A 20480-nucleotide genomic window follows, 5' to 3' on the forward strand; every position below is an offset into this window, starting at 1 on the left:
ATATGAATATGGTAACATATTGCGGTACTAGGGTATATACAGTATCGATTACAACCTGATTTCATCACTGTATCGAAATACCACCAAAGTACTTTCTGTGAGTGATAGCCATGCATCGATCCAGACAGCACATTAGAACATGCCAAATGTTGTGCATAAAATTACTGTCGGAATCGTTTCTTTGTCTTGTTGCCGGGCAGAAGGACGTGTAAAGTCACGCTTATTTACGGAGGGAGAGTATTAAAACCGTTTTTTGTTCGAAACCCCTCGCTGAACCGAACTTTGCCAATTTTCTTGTCAGACACGCTTCAGTGGCTTTTGTCGGGAGAAAATTTTGGCCTGTTCCCCTCTGCTGTCATCCAACGCATAGTGAGCTGTTTGTAACCCAAAACAGGAAAACTTTTGGAAAACTACCGGTGACACATAATGGATTTTTAGAGAAGGTTCTCAATGGGCCATTATAAAAGCGAGTTGTAGCTTTCTTAGCATGAGGCCGCGTGGAGAAAACATGTAAGTAATGTCCACAGTGGCTCTCGTCCAAATTCGTCACAGATAATACGTCCATGTTTTTGTGCATTGTACTTTTTTCCATTCACTTTTCCCATAGCGATTTTTAAAAAGTCTTTAAAAAGGTTTTTTTTAAAAAAGCAAACCACCTGAGCAGTGAATCACAACAGTCCAAAATCTTTGGAAAATTAAACAAACGGGTTCTTAACAGCTTGAATGAAGCAAAGAACTACAATCCCATGAACCTTTACCAACTAAGAAGAAATATAAAACTATTAAGTTGATGATTGTAAACACAGAAACTATACATTTTAAGTTTATTGCAAAATATGGATGTATATTTTTGAATATTTAAATGTTTCGAGAGTTTCGAGAGGCGAGGTTTTTCACAGGAGTGGGCGGAGCTTATTCTCCTTTTGGCGCGATTCGCTCAATGCAGCTTTCTGATTGGTGGGATTTGGGTAATGTAGTTTCTCCCCAGACCTTCTGCTGTTAAACATGATTATTTAAATCATAAATTAAAACACAATATGAACTGATACGCAATTAAATAAAGCTTATCATTTAGTTTTGCTAAGCTGAGAACACGACACTAAGTACAATTCAACTTTCAATTCCAGTTAACTAATTTTTAATAAATATATTGTGCTAAATATATTTATAGCTAATCAACATTCAACTTTACTCACAGCCTTAGGTGGATTTTCACTGAGCGCAGCACAATGCTGAGGAGTCTTAGAAGTTAGCATAATGCAGATATTCCCCTTTAAGGCAGCTCACCAGGTTTTAAAACAGAGCCCATTTATGAGATCGCATATTTGCATAAACCTTCACAGGACACAGATCACCTCCACATTCACCAACCAGAACGTTATAGCTTTCTGTAGGTTTTTTTGTTGTACGCATCGGTTCCAAAACATGACTCGTAGTAGAATAAATGTCAACATTCCGGTAGTTTGTTTCATCGAGGATTGGAAGTTTGTGAAACAGAAGACGTTTTCACTCAAGAAGAAACATTTGCGGTTTCGTCGCAGCACCTGCGGGCCCTTCGGGTTGTTAAGTTAATGATAAAAGCAGACAAGGGCAGCGGGAGTGCAGGCATACGTCAGCTGTATACGATGAAGGTGAAATGAAAAATTATCTGGAAGATGCTGCGCTGCATCCAACCGAAGAAATACAACCAAAGCAGCAGCTCGCCTGGCTCGCGGTGAATGTACGGGGGTCGAGACAAGTCTATTACCGAAATGCACTCCCCTTTGGGCCTTTATATTTGAGATGGAGTGGCAGTTTAATGGCGGAAAGTCAACACAGATGGTGTTCAGAGAGTTGAGGGCGGCATCATTCAGGTCAGCCGACAGGAGAAGACGAGGAAGCGAGATATACAAGGACAAAGATAAAGTCATGAGGTCAGGCTGTCAGGTTCAACATGCTCGATCAAACCTGAGATATTTGATTTGAGAGTTAAACTATTAATTGTCAGTGTCACGTGTAAAAAAAACAGCATCTGTTACTAAGCTCAGAAACTCCCTCAGGCGTTTAGAAGCTCTTTTTGAAAGGGATAATTCAGTCAGACTTGATGTACTTTTTCTGACGTGGAACACAAAAAGAGATATTTTGCGGAATGTCCATGCTGCAATTTTCATACTGTGAAAGTGAATCTAAACTGGCATTTGATTAGCGCCATTATTTTATCTTAGTCCACATGACTACGCCAAAAACAAAACAGAACAAAACGTGCACACACACACACACACACACACACACACACACACACACACACAAAAGACAAAACAGAAAGCACAAAATGAAACGAAACAAATAAAGAACAAATAAACAAACAAAAAAACTAAACAAAGACAAAACACTAAATAAAGACATTTCTAGAATGTTTAAAATGCAATTGTCAGCAAACAGACAAACATATGGCAAAACAAAAAAACACAACAAAAATAAAAAATATTATTAAACTAAATTTTATATTATTAAACTAAATTCTACAAAACAAAAAAACAAACAAACACCCATAAGTAAACATAACGAAAAAGAGAACAAAAAACAATAGAACAAAAACAAAATGCTAAACAATAAAATAAACAAATATTTAAATAAAATATATAAAATAAAAAATGAAAAAGCACCATTTTAAGTTTAGAGTAGTGCATATGACTTGTCTAAAAGCAAACAGACAAACATACGGCAAAAAAAAAAAAAAAAAAAAACAAAAAAAGACACAAAACATAACTAAATTCTACAAAACAAAAACAAACAGACATAAGTAAACATAATGAAAAAAAGAACAAAAAACAACAGAACAAACAAAATGCCAAACAATAAAATAAACAAATATTTAAACAAAATATATAAAATAAAACATAGACTTGCAAGACAATATATTGTAGACCTGTAGTACAAAATATAGTCATACATATGATATTTTTTATATAAGCCAATTCATCTTTAGATGGATTAATATCATTTGACACCCAATTTATATAAATTATAAGCATAATATGCTCTTATAACAGTTAATAGCTTTGAATGATTAACAACCCTGAAGGTTAAATCTATATTTCAGATCACCGCTCGTCTTTGGCAATATATTATTTCCTCTGATTTGTGTGCTAAGGAAATAATTTATGGCAAATGCCATGGGAATATTGCCTTCATGCGATAATTGCAGTATTTATGCCAGACTACCATGGTATCCGTCAGGACTTTTCTCTATTAAATGTCTCTTATTTGTTTGGCTAGCTAATGCATGCTCGTCTCTTATTTCGCCGTGGTCTGGAAGCTGCAGCAGTGTGGGGTTATTTAGACTGGGGCTTCTTGTTCTTTAAAATCAAATGAATATTTGGAGGTGTTTGCTCCAGGACCCCATAAGGTCAACAGTCTCTGAGTCACTGTCTGGTCATTTTTGTGGCTGTCTGGCCAAGTGTCCTCAAATCATTTTGACCAACAGATTCGCACAGACAGTCACTTTTAAAGCAGGAAGAATTATCATTTCCATTCATTATCTTTTTTTTTTTTTTTTTTTTTTTTTACCTAATGTGTTTATGGTAATGAACATGATTGCTAGAGCAACTCTGAATGCAACAGGTTCTGAAATACAAGTGTTTCAGCTAAAATCCTTATTGTTGGGTTTTTTTATGTTGCATTTGACTTCAGTAAATGATTTTTTTGTCAAATATTTTTTAAAAAGTGTCACAATTCACATAATATTAAACCGCGCAATTTTTCAACTACTGTATTATATCTCACAGCTGTGAAGATTTGAGGTCCACAAGCTTTTTTCCTTTTATTAGGAAAAATGCATGAAATTAAATTTACTTCATTGTTGTATTTTAAATTTCGCTTTTTTTAATATATAAAAAAATATAAGCGTGTATGCTATATATAGATGTTTTTCATTAATCAATAAAACCTAAAAAGTATGAAGGTTTGCACAAAAATATTAAGCAGCACATTATTTCAACAATGATAATAAAAAGAAAATTCTTAGCATCTGATTTGCATAAAATATTACATTTGAACATAGAAATCTTGTAACAATTAAAAAAATATATTAAAAAAACATAGAAATGTAATTAACGATTAAATAACGTTTAAATAACATGAAATAAGCTAATACATTTTTTTTTAAATAGATGCTTTGACAAATGAAACATTAAAAACAATTCACAAACCACAAACTTTAGAATCATGATATATTATATTATTCCTTAAATGCTATGTTCAGTTTTTTCTCTTTGGTCCAAAAAAAAAAAACAACTAATTTAATTGCTGGTGCTAGAGGCACAGAAATTCAAAATTCATCTTTAAGTAGCTTGAGCCTTACCTCATCAATAAGCCATCAGCGATGAAGGCGTTTTCCAGCGCTGAACATGAGTTACAGCCGCAGCTCTTTAATCAGTCTGCAGCTTGCAAATGACCCTGTAAGCACACCTAAAACATCAGGCCCATCTGGAAACTTTCAGCAGACCAAATCAACCGAACCTACAATATCAAAGGTCAAAATATCTATGACGCGCCACAGGCCTGTAAACCTCTGCATGCATGCTTTTTTAACACGTCTCCTTTGCGAAAAAGAATTTATCATGGGTGGAAATTAAAACAAACTGCATCTGGATGAAGAACATACCTTAAAAAACATAATTGACTTTTATTAGAGCAAAGTACGCACTCTAATAAAACAACACTTTAGCGATCACCCAAAAAAACGAACATTTCTGGAATATAAGCTCTCCTTTACGTTTCTGTTGGCCTTGACTCAACTAATTTGCTCGTAATCACAGGAACTAGCTGTTTAAAGTAGTTTAGTGGAGGCTAGGACTTAACGCGATGTTATGCTCGAACTGATGGTGGGTTTCAGCTGGCAACGACTTCACAGAGATTGATAAGTATTTTCTTACTTCATCTGAATATCGCCGAGACGACGAAACGTTTATTTCTTTTATGCACTCGGGGCTCGGGCGTGTTTACGAACCACGAGCAGGATCCTTATCCTCGCGACATTCGCAGACAATTTCAAACATAAACACAAGCTTAACGTCTCCTCCAAAAAAACGAAACGCCAACCGCGTGCAGACTAATAAAAAACCGTGCGCAATTACTCTGCTTGTATCGATTGCGCAAACAAACCCTGTTTGAACCGGCCAAATACTGACGCCGAGCGGGGGGTTGCGTGTTTTCATACGCGTCAGTTCGTAAACCTCTGTTAAGTATCAGCCTTTTGAGCAAATGCGAGCGTTTAATGGTCCTAACAGATGTTGCTTTGATACCGAACCAAAGTCCTGTCACGTTGCCATGTAGAGTCGAGTTCCGAACGTCGGCCCAAAACTTCAAGCGCTTTTCGGTTCGGTATCACTGCCCGACTCCGTCTGAACAAATACGGCTCGTCGCGGTCCCAGTTTGACGATGTGTGTTTACACGAAATGTGGAAATTAGAGCGCTAATGCTCATTTCGCGGCCGGAGAAAGTGTAAGTGTGTTTATGTAGGAGTAAAAACAAGGGAGATGTCGTGAAAAAGGATCGCTGTCCACAAAAACGCAATGGCGAGCACTTTTTGGACCGTTGGTGTCCAAAACATGAAGGATGCCTCAGAAGCCGTGTGCTAAGGGAGTGCTGGTCATTTTCTAAGAAATCAAACATGGGATTTAAGACTGGCGAGCGAAATGTCTCCCAGCTGAGTCACTAGACCAGGCCGCACGTCATACAGAATTTTTTAATCATTGTTCAAATGGTATAATGAGGTGAAGTTCAAGATGTTGGCTTAAAATTGGATGAAAGGCTGTATCTTGGCGAAACTTTGATCTACTCAAACAAAACGATGTATTCTATGTATATTAGTATCGTAATCCCGCCAAATTTGGGAGCATTGCCACCTACTCGGTCAACACTAAATTTATTGCAAGTGCTGCAACTCAGTTTGAAGAACATTTCAAACAGAAATCGCTGTCACGGTTGTCGCCCTTATTTGGCCAGTAAAGCCCTAACCCTACTCAACACTTTATTTTCAACTTTTTGGTTATTTCCTTCATTATTATTGAACATAAATGCTTTTATGACGTGATTTAAAATTTAAAAAAGGAGAAAAACCTACGTTGATCGCCTCAAAATATAATGACCATATGTTTTACCATCTGAACCACTGAAAGCGGTATCAAACAGTCATCACATGATGGGCGGAGTTAATTAGCTACTGCCGACAAGGTGGGCTTTTATTAATTATATTTCATTGTTACAAATAAAGGACATTTATAGTGATGTTTAAAATGTTCTTCAATAAAACCAATATACAATAAAGTACTGTTTACTAAGATGCTTTAGGGAACCCAGAATGGTTAATCTATCAATGCAAAAAAAAAAGAGCGACTGCTCCTTTAAGAAAAGCGAAATTGTTGCTTAAACAATGCTAATCTTTTAAGTTCTATAAACAGAGGCAAATCCAAATAAACGTCTGTGTGAAAATAACATGGAATCAGCTTTTCACAATGACAATTAAACACTGTAAACATATGTTAACCGTCGTGTGAATGCATTCATATTCGTCCGAAGCTGGCTGAGAAATCGTGAAGGGAAAACGGATGATGTTAGCTTCTGCCTAGGAAGCTCTACGACACCCCAGGGACTCGTCTTCCATCATCGGGATCCTTCCCTCGTCCCAGACGAGCTTTGATTATCGTAAATCTCCCAGCCTGCAGCATAGCGCTCCTGCCAGGGTTGACAGATAGTAAGGAGCTGCACGGTGTGTACACTGGCACGCGGCTGCATGAGTATTTGTCCAATATGCGTTTGAAATATTTGCGGAGCTGTCTGAGACACTCATGGCCTTGGTATTCAAAAATAAACCGTTGTCAGAAGCGACCGAGCCGATAGGGGTGAGGGAATATTTGCATCTGTGACAGACTACGACATGTCTGGAAAGCCCACCAAAGATCCTCTGAAGGACTTTCAAGTCTGCTGATTGATGTGGCTGGAGGTTTGATTTGTCCGGATTGTGACCCTCCATGTTACGAAAATCGAAGCCTAATTCAGCTTCATCGGAAACTTGCTGTAATTCCTTGATTGAAATTTTTGGCAGTGTTTACATTGTTCACAGCTTGATTGAAAGACATTTCAGAATAATTAGGAGGTTATTTGGTTCTATAAAGTCTTAAATGGGAACTCGAAATAAAACGGGTTTGACATTGTGATCGTCTGCTTTTGCTTATAGTGTGTGTGTGTGTGTGTGTGATCTCCCAGTCGAGGCTGTCTGAGAGAAACACACATTCTGTCTCGTTCAAACTGCCAGGATAAACGTGTTGCATTGAGAGGTCGTGCAGGAAAAAAACCTAATGCATCACATGCCTCGTGTACTGTCTGATTCTAAAGCATTTCCTTCTGGAGACCACAGAAGGCAGTTCAGCTAAAATTACATTGCTGGAGTGTGATGACATCTGTGAGAGAGCATTCTTTTTTGAAATTGAAACAGTATATTTACAACTTTCACGCAAAATATTTTATTTGTATATTTTGTATATTTTATATAAAATACATTTAATATACAGTTGAGGTCAAAAGTTTACACCCCTTTCTGAATCAGCAAAATGTTAATTATTCCCAAATAAAGAGGGATCATACAAAATGCATGTTATTTTTATTTAGTCCTGACCCGAATAAGATATTTAACAAAAGATGTTGGCATATATATATATATATATATATATATATATATATATATATATATATATATCCACCACAAGAGAAAATAATAGTTGAATTTATAAAATGGCCCCATTCAAAAATGATCTAAATTTTGTGGAAAATTTTCTCTTGTGGACAATTTTCATTTTCTAAATTGACAAAAAAAAATCCCATGCACAATCGCATGCAAGTAAACAGTCAACTATAAACAGCTCTAATGGCTTATTGTTGGTTTTTTTGTTGCTATGGGCCAGGTGTGAAAGCAACCTGTTTTGGATCAGCAGTTCCAGAACTTAAAGTAGCTTTAAAATTATTTTACATTCTTTAACATAATTCATTGAATGTAATCCGCATGGCGCTGGTGATGATGCTAAAGCATTGGCACTAGAGATCCTAAAATTGATCAGATTACTATTCAAAACCACCACAATAAAGGTGCCAAATTTCACCATTTTTCCTCTATACGATTCATAGAGTTGACATACAATAAGTACACAAGGTAACACAGTATTTCCAAAACCCAGTGCATCGTGGGAGCACACCTCAGGACCACCAGTGCAGCGTCATCCAATATAGTTGACCACAACTATTGCATTCAAGTCCTCAGTTTACATCTGATATTAGGGTGATAAAGACTGCAGGGTTTGCAGATGATGCTTATTGAGTGTTCGTGATCCAATAGCCACCGAGGAACAATGTTTAATACAAACTAGTTTGTGTACCTCTAAAAGGCCAAGTGTTCAAATGTTTAGTCTGATAGCGGGTTTCAGGGCCTGGTATGTTACAATACATTTTTCCGGGAATAACTGGGAAGCAAATACTCCACAACACAACAAAACTCACCTCATGAATTTTCAAGCTGAGGATCTGAAGAATGCAGGGTCTCCGGGTTCCTCAGCTGGACCAGTTACTCCAGTCACCCTTTTCCTTCGCTGAACACCGTGTGTACTTAGACACTGTCCAAATGTTTAGTCTCGTGTGCTTTATTCTGCTGCCTTCCCTACAAATTGTTGCCAGTGCACATTCGACGCTTCGTTCAACACTCGTTTCCCCCTTCCTCCTGAAACCACTCTCTTCCTGAAAGCATTCCTCAAGGAGTAGTAAAACAAATGACTTCAGGCCTTTCCTGCTTCCTCGCTTTTAGGCCTTATATGCAAGCAAGCATAGATGAACATGATTTACTTACAATTTAAGTGGATAATTCACTCAAAAAGGCTCACCCAATTCTGCATTATTGTCTTTATTTAGTACAACCTGCAATGAGATGTTTGGGAGAATGTCCATGCTGCTCTTTTTCAACAAAAAAAGCACAATAAACATGATCCGTACATTTTCTAAAGCCACGCAACAGCTGAAAATCAACCTGAAAGGAAAAGGTGAGTAAATGATGGCAAAAAAGCTTATTTATGGGTGTACTATTCCTTTAAGTAAATAGTTATATAACTTAAAGCGTTTTATCATATTTTTTTGTGTGGATACAGTGTAAGTAATAAGTATTGTAAATGAAATATAATGATTTGTGATGGTGAGGAACATATAAACACTATTTCACATGTTCTCTATGGAGTATGTCATCATAAATGTGTTAGCCGTAGTGCTAGCTTCGTAACTCCCACAGCATAAAAACAGGGTTTATCTTGAAAAAGCAGATCTTTGTGTTGACATATCAGTAGGCCGGTTTCCTGTCATATAAATACTGGAGTTATAAATGTCCTGCAGGCTTACAATATTCCTTATAAACGCCTATTTTGATTTAAAGCAAAAATAAAACTCGCGCATGAGCAGCAATGAGAAAAATGTTTTCCATTGGTGGACTAGCCTGGATTTAAAGAGATAAGTTACCTTTCTGTTATTATACTCACCCCGTATTACTGGTTTTTGAAGAGTTCAGTGTGCTGAAAGTGGATGGAAATTGGTTCCAAAATTATTTGATACTTTTACGCGAGGAAACCAAATCAAATTTCACATCATGGAAGTCAATGGCTACTGGCAACTGTTTGGCTACCAGCATTATTATAAATATGCTCTTTTGTGTACAACAGAAGAAAGAAATTTATACAGGTTTGGGACCGCTTAAGAATGTGCAAATGGTGAGAGTTTTAATTTTTGTGTGAACTACCACTTTAAGATTGCACGATTCAGCTCGCTACCTTATTGATCCGGTAAAACATTTGCGAACAAGCGAGTCAAAGAAAACAATATCGTCAAGTTATTCTGCCTCACGGCACAAAGTCACTTGACTGTTTTGATCCATTTTGAGTATATTGCAAAATTCGTTTCCATCTCCCATTATCCGCATTAACCATTTTTCTCAGAAGTCAAAATCCACCTTAAGCAACTGTAAAAACTTATTAGAAATGTGGCATTTCCATCACTTGTTTCTCATGCGATACTTCAAAAAATGAGCATTAAGTCTTGGGTGATGGAAACAGGAGGTGGTAAACTCCTCTTTTAACATTGTCTCAATTTAACACCTGCAGTGTTTGGCTAGACTGAGACCATCAGAAGTCCATTCCAGTGGAATATTGCTTAGATTTTGGAGGAGAGTGTAAAAGACCATCAAATAGCGCCGTCGGACAGCTTCTCAAAACCAGGGCTTTCATTTCTGGGGTTGTATCAGGGCTGGCAGGGGCATCTGCATGGCTGGTTTCGCACTTCGCTTACTCGTAGAACCAGCTATGCATGCTTCACGCCGCCTGGCCAGACTTCACGCCACTGCCGCCACATTCTGAAGTTAAGCCCCTTCGTCCCGCTAATATGCTTTTATGAGATTTTTCTTGGCTTCGGGAGATGACTATAGATCGTCTCCAAACCAAACCAACAAACAGTACATGGGGAGACTGGCAGGCTTTTGCAGTGGTACGACTGGGCTAAAATGACGGGCATTGGCAAATCCGCCATCTTTAATGATAGCACAGATTTAAATTAACCTTTTAAGTGAACAAATTAAGAATTAACGTCAAGCAAAGTGAACACGCAAACTCCAAAATAAAGGAGGGGAAAATTATGTTGCTTAGCACTCTTTCTGGTAGGCTTTGTTCTGAGACTTATTTGTTAGAATTAGTTGAGAATGATTCATACCAATCAAAAACATGTCGTCCCCGAGAAATAGTCTCACAATCATAATATCTCTGAGAGAATTAAAATACATGATGAAGGCTCAGTTCTAATGTGTTTTTAGGCCAACCCAGAATTACCCTGGTTCCCTCAACTAAAAGCCAAAAGGATTTCCGTTTATTGTATATTATTGCAGAAAATAAGCTCTGTGATCTATAAGGCTTATGATTTGTACACATTTTGTTCATTAAGATTTTTTGATTTTTTAGAAGAATTTTAATTAATTCTGAAGCCTTAATACAATCAGAATTAAAAAGCTAAAAGTAGGCTAATAGACTATGACACAGTACTTTAATGTCATCACAATCTTTACTTAAAATCTACAAATTAGAAAGTTTGACTTAGAACAGTTTATAAGACTGCAATTATAAACATAGGCCGTACAAGTGAGTAGACATTTAATGTCTTCAGTAGCAACAGATGTCAACCTGTAGTCAAATTTAGTTATTTATTATTAACCGCCTACTTCAGGACCAGCAAAAGTTTTAAAAACAAATCATGAATGGGGCATTACTGATTTATTTTATGTTGTAGAATAAAATGTGGACATTTTTTGAGACCTTATTTCTGGCATTTATTTAAAACCCCACTGAAACAGCAGAAATAGCATAGCGTGCTAATCACTACAGAGACAGTAGGCAGGGAAAAATAGGTCTATTCCACATTTTTAAGAGGTCTCTAAAACAAATGGCACAATGGTAAAATGTAAGAGAGGGAAAACATCCACATCCCCAAATGCTAAATGTCTACTATTATAACAAAATAACAAATGTATGTTGCTTCCCAAAAATGTGCTTGCTTCTGAAAAATTCGACTTGGTGCTAACAGGGCAACTCTACCAAGCTGAACCTTGGCTGAATTATCAGACGTTTACACAGGTGCCATCTGGCACCACACTGACCTCTAGTGGTTGCAATGGGGTTTGGATAACTGGTTTGGATAACTAACATGTGAAATCCTTGAATGCAGTGAGTACAATTAAAGGATCGGTGTGTGTGTGTGTGATCAAAGTTGGGGTTGTTTTAATACAAGCGCCTATCTGTCTTGCTAGCCAAAACAAAGGAACATGCTTTATTTGGGCTGGAAGTAAATCACAGTCTGGCTGATTAATCAAGGACTGACCCTGAGTTCGTCGCCTCCATAATAAAGGAGTTAGTTTTAATGGCGCAATGGATTTTAAATGAGATCGGTGGTATCCTTTGGATCGGACGACACCCGGCTTTCTGAGGGCCTACAATCTCCTGCACTGACCTTGTTTAAGGACTCACCGCTAATACTAGGAAAACAGAAGCTAATCTCTTACACCAACATATGTGGCTTCCAGCTCGATGCATTTATCATCATAATAATAGGCTTTCATGAGGTCCTAGCATGCTAACAGCACCCTGAACCAGCTAGGCCTGATAAATGAAGTACTGTTGCAGACCAAAACAGACCGTTAAAGATATGAACGTACGCGGTGGTTCGCAATCACACGATTCCTCCATTTATTTCTCTTTGTCAATGAGCTAAATATGTTCCAGGTTCAACTGACTGGGAGCTAAAATTACATGAATAAAAAGCAAACATAAGGTCCTCCAGCTGAACGAGTCCAATACTGGCCATGTTTCAAGAATGTATTTATTTGTTCAGGTATTCCTCAGGTTCAGTACTAGGATAACGTGAAACCCACCAAGTAATGAAGTAATGAACTAAGCAGAAATCGAGAGCAAACCGTAAATCCTATTTTTCTCAAAATTGCTTGCAGCATATCTGCTCACCTATCAGCATTAAACGGTCATTTACACATTAACACTATAAAACTAACATTTTGGATATGCAAAAAATCCTGATTTTCGCAGCTACTGCCCAGAGAAAACTTTGTTATACACCAAACTTGTACTGGATCCTTGGAATTACAAAAAATCTTGAACTAGAACTTGTGTTTGATATAAACGACTATGACATACCAACCCCGAGAACTACAGCTGTGGTGGAGCCTTGGTTGCAGTATTTCAGGAAAGATGTCAGAGAAGTATTCTAATAACTTTTTATGAGGTTAAGCATAGATTTAAACAATGAAACCTGGGGAGGAAACAACAGATAAGTCACATTCACATCAGTGATATATTTACTACCTTCATGTATCTTAAATCTAGCAATACACCAATATAAAACAATAACATCACCTTAAGGTTAACTTGGATATTCAAAACGCTTGAGAAAGCCTAGCCAGAAAGTTGTAAAAGCTTTAGGTTTAGATTAGATTAGATAGATGTTGATAGCCTATACTGCTAGCATGATTTAATAAATTGCTAACATGACATTGCTGATGCAGCTAGCATTATTAGCATACTGCTTATGTTCTGGCATAATTGACGTCTTAACATGATAGCATATTGCTAGCATGTTTCTAACATGATTAACATGCCTTTAGCTATCATCATTAGCTGTTATTGCTAACGTGATTGAAAAAAAAAACGTAACCAGGTGATTTATCAAAAAAAACTGATTTAACACACACACACACACACAAATGGCAAGCCAACTTATGACAACAATTATCTAAAAAAATTTGTAGGAGTGTAAATTCCATATCCTGAATTTTTATGTGTTTGCTTTATTATGGGGAGCTGGATTTTATTACAGTAAGCCCCACACTGACCCTCAAGACCTGTCATAAACCCCAGGCTACGCTCTACACATGCAAAGACCGAGAATTCACCTTTTAACCGAGTCTGTCTTAACGCTCCATTGATGAAATCAGAGAAAGAATAGCAGATGGCTGTTCTCATGAAATCGAATGGGAACGGAATCTTTCCATCTTAACCATGAGGTCACGCGTGCCGCATTTGAGTTCGCTTTTGATTGAGACGTTGGCCAGAAGGAAACTTTGCAAAGACCACATCACCATGCTGGTTATATTAACGTGTGATTTAATGCCAGTGTGTTCCCACTGTCCCATCTCTATAAAGGCCGTGGATGAGTCTGGACAAAGGAAAACGCTTGTTGGTGCAGCTGGGCCGCTTGCATCTTTCACTTAAATATTTAAGAATCCTATCTTGGTCTGTCATGCAAAGGCTGTCTAATGTCTGTCTGTAAAAAGCAGACCAAGTAACCCCTTAAAGGTAAAGTGCATACATTTAGTATTAAAAAGATAAAAAGTTTGGCAATAATTACCCTTGTGCTGTTCATCTTTAGAACACAAAGCTACTTTTAATTAAACCTCAGGACTTTGACAGCTATGCAACTAACACTTTCAATACACAGAAAGGAAGTAAGAACATCATTAAAGTAGTTCATGTGATATCAGTTGTGGTTTATTGCGATTTTTTTATCATCTGTTCGGACTCTCATTTTGATAGCACCCATTCTCTGTAGATGATCTCTGTGATATAATGTATATATAAATAAATATTCTAAAAATACGTTCTGGCAAAGAAACTAACTCTTCTAAATCTTGGATGGCTTGATGGTGAGTAATTTTGATGGTTTATTACGATGGTTTATGTGCAAAAAAAATAAATAACTGATCAAAAGTGTTATGAAAAGTGGTTTGCAAAGTTTCATTTGGTAACATACTAATGGAATACAAACATGTCTTTACTCCGAAACACTGAAATAGTCTGAAACCAGTTAGGGTCTGGAAGACATTAGCGTTGTTGAGAAATCTTAAACAAAATTTCCAAAATCAACTGTTTTGAAAGTGTACCCAGCTTCAACACCGATTTTAACTGATCCAGCAGAAATCTGTTGATGTAAGCCCGGGGGAAGTTGTTCCTTGCTGTATGATATGTTAACCGCATTTGGACTCTCTCACGGTCTCTCATCCACTATTTCCAAGCCAACAATAACGGGTGACTCTAGTTGAGTCAGCGAAGCGTTAATGCGTTTCCTCTACAGACCTTCCATGTTCCAACCGTTCATGTGCATGTATGTATTATATTTGTGTAAAATTCCACTCTGTGGTAAAAAAAAGAATCACCACAAAATAATCAGTGTTAAATTATCTCCAACAACATTCATTTAAACCTAACTTTAGAAGAATGACTCAAGTTAGCACAAATCGAGGGGCTCTAACCTGATGAAAGCGGTTTCATGGCATGCTTTGCATTTGAGTCATTATTAGCAGTGTTTGCAAAGGGAATTTACTATCACCATTTTTCTAAACTTGTGCAACAAATGGTCAGATTTACTGTTTAAAGTTAAAATGGCTTGTACACGTAACTACACGTAAAACAAAAGGAATCACAAAGACTTGGCAATCATTTGGCAAAGTCCAAGAAACCACAAAGAATATAGCAGCAACCAAACAGTAACATGCTAACCCACTCAGAACCCATCCAAGTAATTAAATCACGTAGCGATGCACTGGCAAGTGGCAACCAGAAGAACCTAGAACATCCCATCAACGAAGACATGCCCAACATCAACCAACAAGAAAGCTTTAGCGATTGCATAGCAATGTCCCTGCACCCACACAGAACAGAAAATATATATTAAAAAAACATTGTTAATTGAAATATGTTATCATTTTCCAGATCCAAAAGGTTCTTTGTCTGACGACTATGTAGATAAACCAATAGTGGTAGACAAAGGCAGGCCCCTGCTGGAAAATCCAGTGTATCTGTGCCCCAAAAACCAGTACGAACGCTGTGAACTAGTATGTGTACTAGCTGTTTTTTGCAATTAGAGACTTGCCGAATGGAAATTTATCGGTGAGAGTCGTATGCAATATGACCAGTGTTGGGAAGGATACTTTGGTATTTAGTTATTTAAAATGTAACAAGTAGTAACTATTTCAGTTACTTTATTGATGTAACTGATTGATTTGAGTGCATTTATAATACATTTTTCTACTGTTATTATTTTGATACATTCAGAGCATGCAGGGTTAACCGTAGTATTTAACAGTAGTACTCAACACTGATTATTGTCAGATTTTTTATAAATCCTTCTTTACAAGATTATTATAATTTCATTTTTAATGCAACCACCCAAAAATCTTTAGTACCTTTTTTTACTTTGAAATTCATAAGAAATAGTAGCTATGATAGTTTCTGCATAGCTGTGAGAGGAAATACTGGCACTGACAACGCCTTGGGAAAAATAAAGTGCATTTGACCCTCTATATGAAAACCCTTTTTTTTCATTTTTTTTAGGACTTTTTTCTATAAAAGTAATCTTTGAAAAGCTAAAGAACATTCATTTGATCGAAACTGAAACTTAAGATAAATGTATCTCATTGCATTTTGAGACTTCAGCCTGAATTTCACAGGGAGGGCCACATATACTTAAATCAACCTAAACGGGAAATAAAACAGTTATCAAATAAGCATGTCCTAAACCCCTGAAATATTGGTGCGAATTTTATGAAGAATCGGGAAAGAAATCAATCAAATCTGTATGTGTGTGAAAATGTAACCTAACATTTTCTCAAGTAACTGAATTAGTTACATGTATTTTGTAAAACACTGATGTTTCTTCTACAACACACAACCCAGATAGTTTTATTAGCGGTTGAAAAAAATGTTTATTCATCTCCAAAGAAAAAAAAAAAAAACACTCTTAACGTGGAGTAATGGAAAAACTACATTAATGTGTAGTTTTACTATTAGACAGAATTGCATCTGATTTCCACCATTGAGTTTCCATTAATGCTCTAAATATCCACTAGAGGGTACCAAACTACTCCCTCCAAGTCTAAAAATCTACTGTAAACTACATCCTTGCAAATTAAAACTTTTTCAAAAAGAGATCTGTCCTAAATGAAACTGAGAACATATGAAGACAACGTCCTGAACTGGAAGAATGAACTGATCAGGAGCATTTCTGAGCAGATTCTTCACTATTTTTTTTTACCAGCAATTCTTTTAGAGCGCCGAAGCCCACTGACATCACCTTCCAGGGCTTCTGGGGTGGTGGTAGTTTTGGAGGCAGTCTGGGCTTTTAGGGTGGCAGGAGGTTTTGGCACAGAAGGAGCTTTGGAGGTTTTTGGAGCAGGAGGAGCTTTGGAGGTTTTTGGAGCAGGAGGAGCTTTGGAGGTTTTTGGAGCAGGAGGAGCTTTGGAGGTTTTTGGAGCAGGAGGAGCTTTGGAGGTTTTTGAAGCAGGAGGAGCTTTGGAGGTTTTTGGAGCAGGAGGAGCTTTGGAGGTTTTTGAAGCAGGAGGAGCTTTGGAGGTTTTTGCCGCAGGAGGGGAGGTAGGACGTTTGTGGTCTGAATGGGGTTTTGGGGATTTAGGAGCAGTAGAGGGTTGGGTGAATCTGTGGCCTTTTTGCCGTGGTTTATCTGACTGTGGCATCTCCTACACAAGTAAGAAAAAAATATATTTATTGACAAAAAAATCTGTAGGCCTGAATTAAAGGACTGTTCACACCAAAATCGATAACTATATTACCGTTCTCATAAACGGGATAATGTTTTGTTTATTATAAGCTGCCACTAGTTAAACAGTTTAAACTTTCAATGTTTTTTATTGTTTATTAGCTGGACAATAATATTCCACAAGTGTTTCCGACAGTATCAATTATGGTTGACAGTTACACTGTAGGGCTGGGAAAATAAATGGATGCACCGCGAAGATTCTGAGATTTTCCGAATGCGTCACTAATCTTTCTCGAGTCGAACCTGAGCTTAATTCTGAACAGCAGGTGGCGCAGCAGGCTTTAGAAACAGCCTTACTACGCTTGTTTCCAAATTCTTACATGCACTTGAACCTAAAATAAATATACATGAAATTCAAGAAAAAAAAACCCATCAGCAACATAGCAAACTATAACCAAAAGTGATCCACTAACCTCTTTAGCGGACAGCTGGGATTCCAGAGCAGATATTTCTGCTTTCATTGTATCTACGTTTACCTTCCCACACAAAAAAGGATCGCCTTAGGTGTGAAACTTTTAAACATTTCCAACAAAGACAGAGGATGTGCTCTTGCTAGCAGTTACCTTGATTTGCTTGATGTTCTCCTTATAGCTGTCAATGTCCTTAATGAGTTGCTCTTCCTTTCCTCTGCAAAAAACATTCATGTATATTAAATCACAAAAATGCACTGCTTTACAGACATACAACTCGGGACACAGAAGACTTGGAAACCACCCAGAACATCCTAGCAACCACATGGCAACATTTTAGCATCACGCTATTGGGTTTCGCATGAGTAAGTACCACTAGAAAAGCCCAACTTTCATTTTGTGCGAGCCGTCTGGTTAATACCTCGATACTTCTGCTTTTTTCAGCTCTGTCTTGAGTTTGCTGACCTCTGCCTTCTCCTCAGCAGTAGTGCAGAGCACATCAGCAACCTTTAGCTTGGCAACGAGAGCTTTAAGATCAAGCCCTTCCAGCTGACTAGAGCTCTGGGACCTCCTAAGTATTTCCATGGAAATCTGCTGTAAACTTTCACACGACGTGACCTCAAACACCAGAGCCACAAAGACTGAGATCAGACAGGTGTTTCACAGGCATTACATTATGAAAATGGTGCATGTCAAATGACAAAACGCATTATAAATGTGTCACGTCTTACCTTAGAAAGCTCCGTTTGTATTTTGTTGAGCGCAGCAAGACCCATGTCCCTCATTTGTTGCATGCTCTTCAAAGATTTCTGCAATTCGCTTAACTCTTGCTGTAAACCAAATTGTCATGAAAATGGTTCCATTTAATTCTCAAGATGATGTTAATGACATTTTTATGAGACGATAACTGGACACCCTTTGAAATAACTGGGATTGTTTAACACTATTTATATATGCATTCATTGACCTGCGCCTGTTGAACTCGCTTTTTCCATTTGGATTGATAGACAAACTCCAGGTCTGTGTCTGTCCATTTGTATCCCTGCATTCCCTGGATAAAGGTTTCAGGATCGGGATTCCCAAGGGCTGCTGGATAGTCATAAAAGTGACCATTAAAGCAATTAAATCATACTGAACAAGAAACAGTGATTATATGTTGCGTGGTACCATTACTTACAAAAAAAAGAACATAGAGAGGTGTGTGAACATGATTGCTTATGTCAGTGAGCATACGAAATCACCTGAAGCAGCTGTAGAACTAGACCCCCTGACCGACTTCCTCTCATCTTTAACTTTAGGGTGCAGGAGAACTTCATTTGATCCATTGCTAAGGGTTTTGGTTATTTCCTTGGAAACAGATTTGAGCTCATTAGGAACTTTTGTGAAGTGATTACTAAATATATGACAAATAAATTTTTAAAAAAACTAAGCAAAATTAATATGTTTACATTTTAGAAAGACCAGAGAGAGACGGAATTCTAGAGAGTGTCAAATTAATAAATTAAGTGAATTTGGTGGATTATTTGATTAATAATTAAACTCAATAATTCTTAAATTAAGTGAGAAATTTGTAGCCTAACAATTAAACAAGACCCCCAAAAATTGAAACGTTGAATAACATGAATAATTATGACTTTTAGTGCTGGGCAACGATTAATCGCAATGAATTGCATCCCAAATAAAAGTTGTTTATATAACATGTATGTACTTTGTATATTTATTCTGTATATACACATATGCATGTATAGATTTAAAAAATGTTAATACATTAAATTATTTATAATATAAATTATACAAATATAATTATATACGTAAATACTTTAAAAATATATACTGTAATGTGTGTCATTATATATATATATATATATATATATATATATATATATATATATATATATATATATATACACACACATTTTATTTAAAAACCACACACACATAAATATATACAGTACACACAACTACAAACAAAACTTTCATTTTGTAGATTAATCATGACTAAAATTACTAAATTAATATCAAATATTTAGACATAATATTTCTTTTCTTCTTCTTTTTTTTACCTCAGGTTCATTCATGACAGAATTTTGCTCATATGGGTTAAGCCTATCAATCCATTTGAGGCCAAAATATTCAGGACATTTGGACAGGCTAAAATATTCTCGTGATAAAAAGGGATAAACAAAAATAATTGTCTTTTCCACACATTTGCATTTGTATATTAACGACACGAATCACCCACTGCTAAAATACTACCATTGTTTGTTTGTTTGTTTGTTTACCTGGCCGCATGGCTCATCTTTGACCACTTGTTCTGATGTTGGAGAACCATCTGGTTTGCTGGGGGGCCTTGTTGTTACTCTTTCACTTTTAGATGGAGGTGTCCTCTCTAACTGTCGTCCGGCAGGTATAATATTTGGCTGCTCGTCGATTATTGATAGCGTTAGTGAAGGCGCATCACCAGACTCCAAATCTCGCACATTTTTGGTGCGTTTACTTCGGCTTCCCTTCGAGCTCATATGAGCTGCCGGTGATTTTTAACTCTTCGGTTGTTCAAAATATATTTTTTAAGGATAGTGCTACAATCTTGTCGCTCTCAAGCTGCAAACAATTTTAAAAGTGGCCTCAATCGAGGTGAAGCGGAGTCACTCCATGTGCTTGATCAGTTGTAATGGCATTTGGTGGCCACTAGGATAATAAACAGCAGTATAAGCTACTTGTAGCGCTCATTGAAGTTGTTAAACTCGTGACAGATGCAGTGCATCTTTTCGCTATTATAAAATGTATTTTCTCTGTGTTACATATACCTTCCATGCTCAATATAACAGTTCTGAATTGTAATGTTTCTTTAAACAGCTCAGACTGTTTCGGTGAAGGAAATGAACCGGCAGAGGGAGCTGT

The 20480-nt window shown here is 37.0% G+C and overlaps 2 protein-coding genes across 3 annotated transcripts in view; both read right to left on the reverse strand.

Annotated features, from left to right (window-relative positions):
• col8a1b (collagen, type VIII, alpha 1b) overlaps positions 1-8680 on the reverse strand; it is a 30311-nt gene extending 21631 nt beyond the window's left edge. For both annotated transcript variants that reach the window (XM_043222274.1, XM_043222273.1), the window contains exons 1-2: positions 8533-8680; positions 4343-4437 (exon numbers count right to left, since the gene is read on the reverse strand). The gene's annotated coding sequence lies outside the window, so the exon portion shown is untranslated. The remainder of the gene's footprint in view (positions 1-4342; positions 4438-8532) is intronic.
• A 7627-nt stretch (positions 8681-16307) lies between these two features.
• Positions 16308-20250, reverse strand: si:dkeyp-34c12.1 (uncharacterized protein LOC570187 homolog). The gene is made up of 8 exons (XM_043222368.1): positions 19862-20250; positions 18821-18926; positions 18547-18668; positions 18311-18409; positions 18001-18197; positions 17733-17796; positions 17583-17645; positions 16308-17089 (listed from the first exon to the last, which is right to left on the reverse strand). The coding sequence occupies exons 1-8, from the start codon at positions 20096-20098 to the stop codon at positions 16634-16636; spliced, it is 1344 nt and encodes a 447-aa protein (XP_043078303.1). The 5' UTR covers positions 20099-20250; the 3' UTR covers positions 16308-16633.
• Positions 20251-20480: the final 230 nt, after the last annotated feature.

This window comes from Puntigrus tetrazona, chromosome 22 (genome assembly GCF_018831695.1).
Source record: "Puntigrus tetrazona isolate hp1 chromosome 22, ASM1883169v1, whole genome shotgun sequence".
Classification (NCBI taxonomy): domain Eukaryota; kingdom Metazoa; phylum Chordata; class Actinopteri; order Cypriniformes; family Cyprinidae; genus Puntigrus; species Puntigrus tetrazona.

Coding starts and splice junctions, on each gene's coding strand:
- si:dkeyp-34c12.1 (XM_043222368.1), bottom strand. CDS start 20,098: ATGAGCTCGAAGGGAAGCCGAAGTAAACGCACCAAAAATGTGCGAGAT. Junction 18,927..19,861: donor AAGATGAGCCATGCGGCCAG/GTAAACAAACAA, acceptor TCTGTTTCCAAG/GAAATAACCAAAACCCTTAG. Junction 18,198..18,310: donor TACAAACGGAGCTTTCTAAG/GTAAGACGTGAC, acceptor CTGGTGTTTGAG/GTCACGTCGTGTGAAAGTTT.